Below are 12968 nucleotides of genomic sequence, written 5' to 3'. Positions count from 1 at the left end.
TCCACGTAGACTTCCACTGTCTTGCCTATAAGCTCACTGAATATCTTGTTCATCAATCTCTGGTACGTGGCGCCAGCATTTTTCAGACCAAATGGCATTACTTTGTAGCAATAGGTCCCTCCTGGCGTTATGAACGCTGTTTTTCCCTCGTCGGGTCGGTGCATCGGTATCTGGTTGTACCCAGAGTAGGCGTCCATGAAGCTCAGATACCGGTATCCCGCCGCTGCGTCGACGAGTGCGTCAATGTTGGGCAGGGGATAGCAGTCCTTAGGACATGCCTTATTGAGGTCAGAGTAGTCCACACACATTCTCCACCTCCCATTGTGTTTTTTCACCAAAACTACGTTCGACAGCCAGGTCGAGTAGTCCAGTTCCCGGATGAACCCTGCTTCGAGGAGGCTGGCCGCCTGCCTGGCCACCTCCTCTGCCCTTTCCTGTGACATCTTTCTCTTCCTCTGGGCCACTGGCTTGGCTTCTGGTTTGACGGCCAGATGGTGTGACATGAGTTGGGGATCTATCCCTGGCATGTCGGCTGGCGTCCAAGCAAAGAGGTCGGCATTGGCTCTGATCATCTCCATCAAAGGCTCCTTTAATTCATGGGGAAGGTTTTTGTTTATGAACGTGAACTTCTCGTCCCCATCACCGACCCTAAATTTTTCCAAATCCCCTTCCGGCTCAGGTCTGGGCTTGTCATCTATCCTGGCGTCCAGGTCGGCGAGGAAGACCCCAGATGCCTCTTTGGATTTTTTCCTAAGAGAGAGACTGGCGTGGTCGCAAGCGACTGCCGTTTCCAAATCCCCTCTGATGGATCCCACGGATCCGTCATCCGTGACAAACTTCATTACGAGCAGCTTCGTGCTAATCGCTGCCCCAAGGTCATTGATGGTTTTTCTCCCCAAGATGATATTGTAAGCAGTGGAATCTCGTAAGATAACAAAATCGGCCATTACCGTCCTCCGCCTCTGTCCTTGTCCTAGGGAGGTCGGTAGGGAGATGATCCCATCTGGCTTGATGAAGTGATCACCCAACCCTACCACACCGTGCTGGTGGGTCGCCAGGTCGGTATCACGCAGTCCCAAGGCGTCGAAGATGTTGCGAAACATGATGTTCGAGTCTGCCCCTGTGTCCACTAGGATCCGTTTGACGAGTCCGGTTCCGACTCTGGCCGTAATAACCATGGGAGGACTTTCCGGTACCTCGTCGAACCATTGGTCTTCAGGGCCGAAAGAGATGGATGGGTGTCCCCGGGAACTCCTAGCAGATGAGGAGGAGAGCGCCAGGACCTTGGCGTCTTTCTTCTGTGCCGATTTCGACCTCAGGGCGGAGTTTCTCGCTGTTACCACATTTACCACCGTGAGACCGTGGTTTTCTCCCTCTGGCTCTTGACGTCGTCTTGTCACCCGGGGCCTGTCCTCACCCTCGTGATCCCGGTTCCGTCTCCTTGGTTCCCTTATGACGTGGGAGAAGTCGGCAAGCTTTCCATTCCTGATTGCTTGCTCCAGAGCATCCTTTAGGTCGAAGCAGTCTTGGGTCTTGTGCCCGTACCCCTTGTGATATTCGCAGTAGAGGTTCTTGTTTCCCCCGTCCTGTCCTTCAGGGGTCGGGGCCTCGATAGAATCCCTTTCTCGGCTATCTGTTGGTAGACCTCCGTGATCGGTGCCGTGAGGAGGGTGTAGTTGGTGAATTTCCCGACTCGGGGAAATGGTTTTGTCGTCTTGTTCGAACCGCCGTCCCTGGCGTGTTCCTTTTGTCTTTCTCCACCATCGTAGTGCCGGGTTTGGTTGTAAGGGGGTTGTCGTTTGTTGGCAGCCACGACCCGGCTGACTTCCTCGTCGTTGATGTACTCCTTAGCCACGTACTGGATTTCTTGCATTGTCCAAACTGGTCTCGTGGTAAGGTGCTTCCTGAAGTCCTCATTTAGGAGCCCATTCGTCAAACATAGACTCGCTACCGAGTCCGTCAACCCGTCGATTTCCAAGCACTCATCATTGAAGCGATCCAAGTACTTTATGGTCGGCTCCCCGGTTCTTTGTGTCACCCCTAGCAAGTTGATTGGGTGATTGGCTTTGGCGATCCTGGTTGTGAACTGAGCCAGGAAGGCATGGCTGATGTCGGAGAACTGGGTCACCGAGCATTGCGGGAGGTTATTGAACCATCGTATTGCAGGTCCCGCCAGGGTGACCGGGAAGGCGCGACACCTTACCTCATCTCCTACTCCTTCTAAGTTCATCCTGGCCTCGAAGGCCGTCAGGTGCTCCAGGGGTCTTGCGTTCCATCATACCTCATGTCCGTTGGCTTGTCAAAATGTTTTGGCAGCCGGACCTCGAGTATGGAACGGTGGAATGGTGTCGCTCCCATTATGACGGGTCCCCGTGTTCCCGTCTTTCTTCCCTCGTCGCTTTCCCGACGAGTGTCCTCGTCCCCGCGGTTCATGGTATGTCGCCTTTTACGTCTGGCATAAATGACAGGGTCACGACGTCTTCTCGCGCGCCCCCTTTTGCCGGCGCTTTCGGATTCTGCATGGGGGCTAGGCGTGCGTCTGGAGCGACTCCTGGAGCGAGATCGGGAGTAACTCTGCTCTGGGGTGCGCTGGTCGCGTTCTCTGTCTGCTAACCGGCGCTCTAAGTCTTGCATTCTATGGCGTAACTCTTGCATTATTCTGGCGTGGTTGTCGCCAGTCCCCCCGAAGGGGCGTCTCTCGTGCGCCTGGGTTACGTCCCTCGAGGGGGATCTCGGATGTTGTCGGGCTCCCGTCCCGGCGGCGTCGCCTCCGGGTACGGCCTCGCGGCTTGCCTCTGTTTCGACTAGCACGAAGTCCATGGACGAGTCCCACAGACGGCGCCAATGTTCGGTAAGTCGGTTACCGGTCGATTTGGGTGATGATCCTGGGAGATGGTGGGGGCTCGTCAGGTCGTGGACTGCCGGTCAGAGGTGTGCGAGGTCCCGAGTACTTTGTGTGAAAGGGGGGTGCCACCTGCAAAGACACTCCGACGCCCTTGTCAGTAAATGTGCAGGCGGAAAGGGTAGTGTGATATGTGACGTACCTTGGGGGAAGAGCAAGTCTTCCCCTTATATACCTGTCAGAGGTGGGCCCGATGAGAACAGGCCCATGTTTCTAGGGACGTTGTCCCACAGCTGCACATGAGCTGTTTTGGACGCGTGTCCGGGTCGGTTGCGGGGCGTATATCCGGATCGGATGGCGTTCGAGTCGGGCCGACCCGCAGGGATTCTGGGCCCGGCCGTAACACTTTTTATTACGAAAAAAGTATTTTTTTAACTTCTCTTTAAATACCAAAATAACTTTTTAAAAAATTACAATTTTATTTTAAAAATTATATCAGACATTAATATTATACATTTTCTTAAGTTAAAAGTTAAAAAAAATCACTTATAAACTTATAGAAACGAACCTTAAGTCACACACGATGTGAGAACTTGAAGTAATAACGATTTCAAGCTTAAACAATATCACTTTCATATATATATTTAATCTCATCTTTTTTTACCTAATGTCTCTAAAAACTTAAAAAATAATTCATATTAAGAAAACAAGTTAATCACTTCTTGCGAGTGGCAATACAACATAAATAGAAAAGCCGTTAGTCTCGCGTATGATTTTACAATTTATACATCTTAAAATTATTTATACCATTAAAATTATTATTAATGACTATTTAATGGTTACAAATCACAAAAATTGCTGACCTCCTAGCATTCCTCTTCTTTTAGTTTAAGCGTCAAAACTCCTTACAAATAATATCCTCACCAATTCTCCAAACTACTACTATATCAACTCGAGAGTTCTTAGGATTTTCTTCTTCAAACAAATCTCTTGGACAAGTATATTCTCATCGCTGAACATATTTGATATTATTATTTTAATATTTGAAAGATATATGTAGTGTCAATTAAATTAATAATTCATAGAAAACAAAAACTAAATAGGCGCTGTAAGTATTTTTACAATCTGCCAAAATAATACCCATATCTTTTTGATAGAGAATCAAATATTCGAACTAATATTACATTATTTTTTCGACCAGCAGCTAATTTATTTCTAATTCATTTTGAAGAGAGTTCAAACGCTAACGACGGGAATTCCTTATAATATGCAAACGGCAGTGAAAAACCACAGCATTTTCTTGATGGACTCTATCAAGAACAACAGTGAAAAATACAATGGCTTCAAATCACCGTACCCCAAATTATTATATCTGCAAACTTGACTTTCAAAACGTACTCTTTGAAATAACTAAAATTTATTTTCTGCAGCGCGTTCAAGGAAATTGGGGCATTTACTGCAGTCTCTACAATCAGACCAAGAGCAGAACTTATTCATGTATATATCTCTTATCATTTTTATATACATTTAATTTAATATCATTTACATACAAATCACGATAAAATAATGTACATATCCAAAAGATCAAAACTTAGTTAAATATATACACAGCTAAGTGTCATGATCCATTTTAGGATGTTATATTTAATGGTATTTATATAATATTTTAAAAATTATTAAAAGATTATTATTAAAATTTATTATTTTAATTATTATTTAATTATTAATATTTAAAAATATGCATAAAGGATAAAATTAAATTATTAGACTAAAAAAATTAAACTAAAAAAATTAAATTGATTATTAATTGATGATAAAAAATAATAAATTTTAATAATTTTTTAATATTTTTCTAATATTCTAAAATGTTTGAGATTGATTTGAATAATTTTAAAATATTCTAAAATGTCTTAGAAAATTTTGAAAAATTCTAAAAGGTCATAAAATATTCTAAAAGAGTATACATGTATATAAAAATATGAAAAGTAGTGCAGAATAATCTATAAGTATTTAAAAAAATATAATAGATTAAATATTTGTAATGAAAATTCTGGACATTCAATCTAGACTGTTGATTAGATTTAATCATTATCGACCATTAAGGAAGTCGACAATTATAAATAGGAATTAGAGTTAGAATTTGTATATGTGAGCTATTTATAAGAAACATTTCAATAATTTCACTAAAGTTTTTTTATGTTTTTAGTTTTTAATTAAGTATTGAGGGTTAAGTTACTTTAATCTTAGGTCGGTAAAAAGTTTAAGTAAGTTTAAATGTTGATATAGTAGTATTAGAAGAAGTCCAAGACTGTGACATAAGTCTCAAAAAAATTAAATACAAAACCAAAAAAAAAAAGAAGAAATAGAAAAGAGATGAAAAGAATGTACTCAGCACATGAAAAGAAAGGTAAAGAACATGAAAAACAGAAAAAAAAAAGTTGATTTTTTCAATATTGTAATAAAATATGTGTTATGCTATATTATTTTTGTTATTGAGTTTTACATTGTTATAAAACTTTGGACAAGTTACCAAAATAAATTGTTTACAAATTAATATTACCAGAATACAACTTTTAAAGATTGCATACACAAATGCAACTTTCATATTACTATAGAAACTGTGATAGGAGCTCAGCGGATTAGGTAACACACGTAAATCGCGACAAGAGTATAGCGGTTTACGTTGCAATACAATAAAGAAGAAACCGCGGCACTCTCAACAGTTTCTTCACGAATTCCCAAACTGCATAAACTGCGGTACCCCTATAGCGGTTTATACATGCACAAAAACACCTATAAATACCAAGCAGGAGGGAGTCACTACAAGAAAAACACTTATTTAGGTACACTTGAAAAGTGTAGCCAAAAATGAAAAAAAAAATGATGCCTTAGGCTACGACTATGCTTTTTGGGCTACGGCTACGCTTTTTGGGGGATGCCTATTCGGCCGTTACCTATTCTCTAAGGCTATGCTTTTCTGCACCAAGGGCTACGTTTTTGGCGTTTGGGAATATGGTGTGCTTTTCAAGTGATGTTGTCTAAGACTAAAGGCTACGCTTTTCAGCTTCCATTTTTGCCAGAATAGGCTACGCTTTTCAACGCTACTGCATCACCTGTAAAGCGTAGCCACATTGTATACCATGGCTATATTTTATAATGTAGCCTTAGGTCCCTCATTTTTTTTTGTATATTATAGCTACTGTATATAATTAAATAATAAAAATTATCTCTAACCAAAATATATTTATAATAATGATCCAAAAGTACTAGAATGAAGTTAATTGTAAATATTCATACATCTCACACTAAAGTAAGCATATAGCCATATCAAAATAACCATAATACCACTTAGAATTTACTACTAACACTCTACAAAAAAAATATATCCTACATACATAAGTATCTTCTAATAAAAGTTATTAGTCAACCATACATGTATCCATTCTAAACAGTACTCTATCTTAGCCAATAGACCACAATAATAATCAGCTTAATCTTTATTGTTACCCTGCATAATTATATAGAAAAGTAGTTAAAAAAATATCCATAATGACATTCGTAATTATAAAAATTAAAAAATCAAACTCAAAATTATCAATGACTGATATCATTAATTCACCAAGACATATAAGACTCTCAACACAAAATTAAAGAAGAAAAAACATAGAGAGAATATATATATATAAAGCTGACTACTTTTTTTTTTTTAAAAAATAATGTTTCAGGAAATGATATGGCCAAAAAGATAAAGGAAACATCAAAATTATCCCAAGTCATCCTATATTTTGGTTCTGACGGTGGGGAATCCATGAAGCACGAGAGAGAAGGTGATACTAAGAGTTTGTTTTTTTTTTTAAATTGAAGCTTGTGGTTTTCTACATCTACTACTAAACTACAACCAACAGAGTACTCATGGAATTTTTGTTACCTTTGCAACAAATACAACAGCACCTGAAACAGTTCTCAAACTTTGAAACCTCTTTCTCGTTCTCTTTCAAATACCCTTTAATATTGGGACAAATTCATATGTACTAAGTGCATAAAATCAGAAATACAACAACCAGAATTGCACAAACAAATTTCAGCCATAGCAATACAACTTCGGTATTAATAAAGTCAACAACATATGATTTCCAGCCATAGCAATTAATGTAAATGCAAGCAAAAAACTATGGAATAAGGAACAGATAAGGACATACCACATCTAAGTTCAGAAAATGAGTTGATCCATGGCCGTTATTCGCATCAATCGGAGACTATTGGGCGTCTTGTAATAAAGCTTCTAGTTCTTCTGGCCTCATTCCAGGTTCCGATCGCTGCAGTATTAACTTGACCATATTTCGCAACACATGAATCTCTTCCTCTTGTTTCTGCTGTTTGGCCTCCATGTGTCCAAGTTTATCTTTCAGTGTTGTCACTTCCTCTTTGTGCTAATTCTTGATTTCAGAAATTTCAGCATGTTTTTTTAAATCACTTTTTGTCACAGATCTTTCATAGCACCTTACCCGAATTGGTTGTTCTTTTCCGAATAAGGCCTCAAATGCTTCTTCTTCTGTTTCACCAGTAGCTTGGCGGTGTTGGAAGTCTTCCTGCATAGAAGAAACATTTAAAATTGAATTAGTTACCATATCCTAAATTTGAAATGTAATTATGAATGATTCAATGAACTCTTACAATAGCAGTATGTGTTTCCTCATCAACTTCTTTCCTCTTCCGACTTGTTCGGGTAGCATTGAACATTTCAAACTTTTTTGGTTCCTCGTTTGTTTTCTTTGTCGCTCGCTGCAAAACAAGATCTTACTTCGGTTTCTTCCTTCAATTTATGCAAATATAAGCCCTAATAAATATAAATTTGCTCTTCCATATTAAAGAATTTTACCAGAGTCACACGTACTTTTCCGAAATTGATTGGCCCCATGCGATGTGGAAACTTCTATTTTTCCTTATGTTACTTGTTTCTTTGACTTATTGACTGTAAGTGAATAAAAAGTTAGTATACAATTACTAACACGTGCAACATAATGAGTTAGGCAAATCTACTAGCATGGCTGCATTATTAAGCTAAAGCACAGTCTTGTGTGTTGTAATGTCATTTCTGCTTTGATATATCTTACTGTAAATAAGAACCTAATAAATTTCATTTGTACCATCACATGTTAGACATAATACACTAAGCACTAAAGCACTGAAAAATATGTCACATTCACTCGTTAAATAATCATGGGTTTTGGTCCAAATGTAGGTTCAAATCAAGTATCACAAATGAAAGTTGAGCTCTAATCTCTATTCGTTGCGCCTGAAGTCAAGCTCAAAGGAAGACTGCTGTATGCAACTAAAGAGATTTTTATTTTCCAATAACCTCTGAATTATTATTAAGCAATTATTTTCACTACGTCTATTCAATATAATTATTTTGCTGTTGCACTAAAGCACTATTTAAATTTTATTTGTACTATCACATGTTATAAATAAAGCGTACACATGAAAATTCAACATATATTGTCTTTTACCTGGATTAGAGGATGACTCCAATAATAGATCAATTTTATGAATTGACTTTTTGGTACTTGTGGGGGTCGATTCTTCACCATATCTTCAATAGTATCATAGGGAACGAAGTGCTTTTGCTTAATCTTTCCTTTGAACCGCTTCCAAGCATCTCGAATCGCTTGCATTATCCACTTTTCTCCACTGCCTGGGAGGATAAACTTGGTCTACATGATTATAAGTAATTGTTATATGCTCTTGTGCTGAATAAAAAAATCGAAGTCAATAGTTACCGAGTGTCTTATGTTAACATAGTCCCACATGAACTTCTTAGCTTTCGGAGAAACAGCATGCCAACTAGTGTACAAAAGACTAACGAATCTTTTATTTCTACCAATGGTGCCAAGAAAACTAGTTAAATTAGACACACTTTGGTCTGTTGGTCCTACGAGCTGTCCAATATCAAAAGTGACTTCTTCCCGCTGTTCCATAGTCCTTGCATAAATCTCTTTGCAAGTTATTTTTTCATGGATTTTCTTCTTCTTTGTCTCTCATAGTTTTATTCATTAGGAAAGAGATCAAGGACTAATTAGTGATACCAATTGAAAAAGAAGCATTACAATTTACAAGAGAAGATAGAAAAATAGCAAAACAGTATCGTCTTTATCATCAATGTCCTCCATCACATGTTGATAATAGTCTTCATCAAGTGCCATGCTATCTTCCCCGTCCTCACTTAGTTCAGTGCTTGGTTCTTCAATTTCCACGTCTATCCCATTTTCTTTTAAGAATTCGTCAATTATTGTTGCCTTTACTCTTGGCTTCCTCTTACCCTTTGTTGATATTTCTTGCTCCAACATTGTATTTTCATTTTGTGGGGTAGTTTCAGGAGTAGGCAAAGTTGTGTCATCTTGCCCTGTTTGAGTCTCTTCATCTGTGAGTTGAATATTCTGCTGCTATCCTTGGTTGATTATGAGTTAAGTAGAACTTGGACAACTTCGCTCTTGGCATACACTTGTTGGCACATTGCTGTTCCTTTTACGAATTGCTTCGAGCTTCCTTGTAAGTTCAGCTGCCTTCATGTTTGTAGGCTTAGACTTCTTCAAGCCTTGTGTTGATTTTCCACCATGCACTCCATTCTTGATTTTCTCAGCAGTAGGCATAGTCAATAGCTCCTTTCTTTTTTTATTTTTTGGCTGTTGTGAATGAATGTTTGGCTGTACTTCTAAGGTGGTAGGCGTGAAATTAGTCCTTTTGCTAATAGAATCGAATGTGCTTTGCAAATGACTAAAATCCAGCTTTTTTGACATGGATTTCTTCTGCCCTTTGGTTGCATGCATCTCCATTTAACTTTCTGGTTCATCCACCCTTCGCTCATATTTCTTGCGTTTGACTACAATCCTTTGTCTCTTAGCCTCAAATTGTCTAAGAAAATTCTTACTTGACGTAGCTTTAAGATCAATAAATTCCTTATTCCTACACAAATAAATTAGTTAAGTAGAGTCAATATACCCATCAAAATCAATATAAGAAAAATGTAAGAGACTGACAAATTAACAAAAAAATAAATATTATTTACAAATAAAAAGGTGAAGAAGAAAACTTAGGTATACATATGTACATATTAAGCAATAAATTGCTTAGGATGACCCATCAGAATCAGAATTTCCAATGAAGTCTGCCTCATATTCTTGGACATAAGTCACTTGGGGAACCGTTTCAATAACCATGGGTCATAAATCAGTCTTCTCCAGAATAAGTTCACCATCATCAGCTGGTATGGCAGGGCTCGTATACGCTCGTGTTGTTCACTAAAGTGTGTTTGACGGGCCTCAGACTCAGATTCGTTGCTTGTTTTAAATAAGTCTCTTGGGACAGTTTCCATAACATAATGTTTGTTATGTTCATATGGATCTTACACATAAAAATACTGATGTGCTTGAGATGCTAATATGAAAGGTTCATTCTGGAAGCATTTCTTATGGAAGTGAACAAATGTAAGACCATACTTATCTCTCCCAGCATCATACCACTCACACCAAAATAAGACAACCTTAAAACACCCAAAAGAGTCTAACTCTACTATCTCAAACAACCTGCCATAATAAGCTATAGTGTCTGGATTGGACTTTTATCTTTAGCACTTGCAAAGCTTGAAGTTAAAGCAGTTAATGTGACACCACTGTTTATCATGCTCCACAGTGTGAAACTTGTATCCATTAATTACATATCCAGAAAATCTTCTTGCAACAGAGCTTGGACCTCGAGATAATTCTTTTAGCAAAAAAGGCACATTTGGATCCCTCGCATGAGTTTCAAACCACTGCGCGAACGTTTTATTGTAAACTTTTGCTTTTCTCCATTTTGTTCCCCGCTAATTGTTAACCTCTTCCTCATGCTCTCTATAATTAATAATAGTTAGGTTTGATCTAAAAAATATGAGTGAACTTGATCGGAATAAAAATAAGTTTGATTAAGTTACCTAACATAATCTGCGACTTCTTCACAATTGTGTAATACATACATGGGCTTGAGCACTTGATATGTCATCTAGATTAATTGGTTCTCCATTTTCCATGTGATGAGTGGATATTTCATACGCTTTTTGGCATCATTTTCATATAGTTTTTAACATGTTTTGTTTAGTGTTTATTAAGTTTTTATAGGTTTTAGTGTTAAATTCACATTTTTTGGATTCTACTATGAGTTTGTGTGTTTTTGTATAATTTCAGGTATTTTCTGGCTGAAATTGAGGAGCTGGAGCAAAAGTCTGATTCAGAGACAGAGAAAGCACTGCAGATGCTGTAGATGCTGTCCTCCTTGCACTCGAAAGAGCTTTTCTGAAGCTACAAAAGTCCAAATGGAAGAGCTTTTCTGGAGCTACAGAAGTCCAAATGGAGCGTTCTAAACGGCTATTGAAATCTGACTTCCAGAGCTTTCCAGAAATGTATAATAATCCATACTTTACTTCAGATTAAAAGGCCCAAAACTGGCATCTAACGCCAGCCTCCTGCCTCCTTTCAGGCGTCCAGCACCCAAGGAGAAGAGACCAGTGTCCAAACGCCCAAAGAGGACCCCCTAGCCAGCGTTTAACACCCTAGAGACCTCATAGCACGTGGATCTCATCAAAGCTCAGCCCAAACACTCACCAAGTGGGCCCCAAAAGTGGATTTTAGCACTAAAAAGATTGTTTTACCCTTACTAGTCATTTGTTTAGTATTCAAGGGATTAGATTTATGTTATTCACACACATAATCTAGACTTTACACATTTTTACCATTGTATTTCCTTTCAGTATGTGTTTCTAAACCTCCTAGGTTGAGGGGAGGAGCCCTGCTGAGTCCTATGAATTAATAAAAGTATTACTGTTTCTCTTCTATCCGTGTTTGATTTAATTCTAAGTTGTATACTCGTTCTTCAACATAGTGAATAGGATGATCAGTGATAATCAGCTCTGTTCATCATACTAGGACCGCGTGCCTGATAACCATCCGTGTCTACTTGGGTTCGTGTGAATACGTGACTGGAAAGTGCGAACCGCCAGCTTGATTATACATCTCTCAGACGGCTAATCCATGACTTCGTTGGGGACTTCTCGAGACACCAATTCAGCCAATTTTTGGAGAGATTAAGGTCTCTGTGGTAGAGGCTATAACCCAAAGAAGCAGCATTCTCTGATCTGGAAGATTCGACCTTGTCTGTGGCGTTTTGAGTAAGATCGCCAAGAGAATGAACTGCTAGAGCTTCACCCTTGTTCAGATTGGATGACCACGGCTAATGGCGTTTGATCTAAAATAGAGGAGATTGATGACCACGACCCATGGCGTTGATCACATACAGCCTACCATAGAAGAAATCATTCACAAGCAAAGAAGATAGTAATACCAGAGTTAATTCAAAAAGACAAAGCAACTCCAATCCTTAACCACATTTCTATTACTGATTCCATTTAATTTACAGAGTATTTTATTTTATTTCTTTCATGTCAACTTAGTTTAGATCTCACAAATACAAATTATGAATAACTCTTCTGATTCACCTGACTAAGACTTGCAAGGTATCCATAGCTTGCTTCAAACCACAATCCTCGTGGGATCGACCCTGACTCGCTCAGGTATTACCTGGACAATCTAGTGTACTTGCTGGTATAGCTGTACGAAGGTGTGGAGATTCGTGCACCACCACGCCTAACGAACGATCTTTGTTAGAAAACAAATTTGATGGCACAACTTTGTCTTTGTTAGGATCATCATCATTCCGAGGCCGCTTATTAAGTCTTATTTTCACACCTCCATGCAAGTATCTTGAGCAGAAAGTTAAGCACTCTTTAGCCAGATATGCCTCTGCAATAGAACCTTCGGGGCAACTTTTGTTGCGAACATATGACTTTAATGTACACATGTACCTTTCTGGAAGATACATCCAACGAAACTGTATTGGACCACCCAATCTCACCTCATTTTATAAATGAATGGGAAGATGAACTATTATGTCCAAAAAACTAGGGGGAAAGATCCTCTCAAGGTGGCATAATATTTCCACAATCTCTAACTCCAGTCGATCTATCTCTCAGTGTGATGAACTTTTTGCATAAGCGACGATAAAATGAACTTAGTCAAATCAATGGAATGGCCACATG

General features: G+C 38.9%; 1 protein-coding gene across 3 annotated transcripts; it reads right to left on the bottom strand.

Annotated features, from left to right (window-relative positions):
* LOC110262984 lies at positions 6331-8755 on the bottom strand. 3 transcript variants are annotated; one of them, XM_021103546.1, is made up of 5 exons: positions 8623-8755; positions 8353-8556; positions 7517-7624; positions 7042-7430; positions 6331-6350 (listed from the first exon to the last, which is right to left on the bottom strand). In XM_021103546.1, the coding sequence occupies exons 1-4, from the start codon at positions 8650-8652 to the stop codon at positions 7344-7346; spliced, it is 429 nt and encodes a 142-aa protein (XP_020959205.1). In that variant the 5' UTR covers positions 8653-8755; the 3' UTR covers positions 6331-6350; positions 7042-7343. The 3 variants fall into 3 exon arrangements, 2 of the variants coding, with proteins under 2 accessions (XP_020959205.1, XP_020959206.1); XM_021103547.1 differs by lacking the exon at positions 6331-6350 and having other exon boundaries at positions 7329-7427; XR_002347996.1 differs by lacking the exons at positions 6331-6350; positions 7042-7430; positions 7517-7624 and adding an exon at positions 7735-7806 and having other exon boundaries at positions 8623-8751.

This window comes from Arachis ipaensis, chromosome B05, assembly GCF_000816755.2.
Source record: "Arachis ipaensis cultivar K30076 chromosome B05, Araip1.1, whole genome shotgun sequence".
Taxonomy (NCBI): domain Eukaryota; kingdom Viridiplantae; phylum Streptophyta; class Magnoliopsida; order Fabales; family Fabaceae; genus Arachis; species Arachis ipaensis.
Note: the sequence above shows the minus strand (reverse complement) of the source record. Positions and strands in the feature narration are given on the sequence as shown.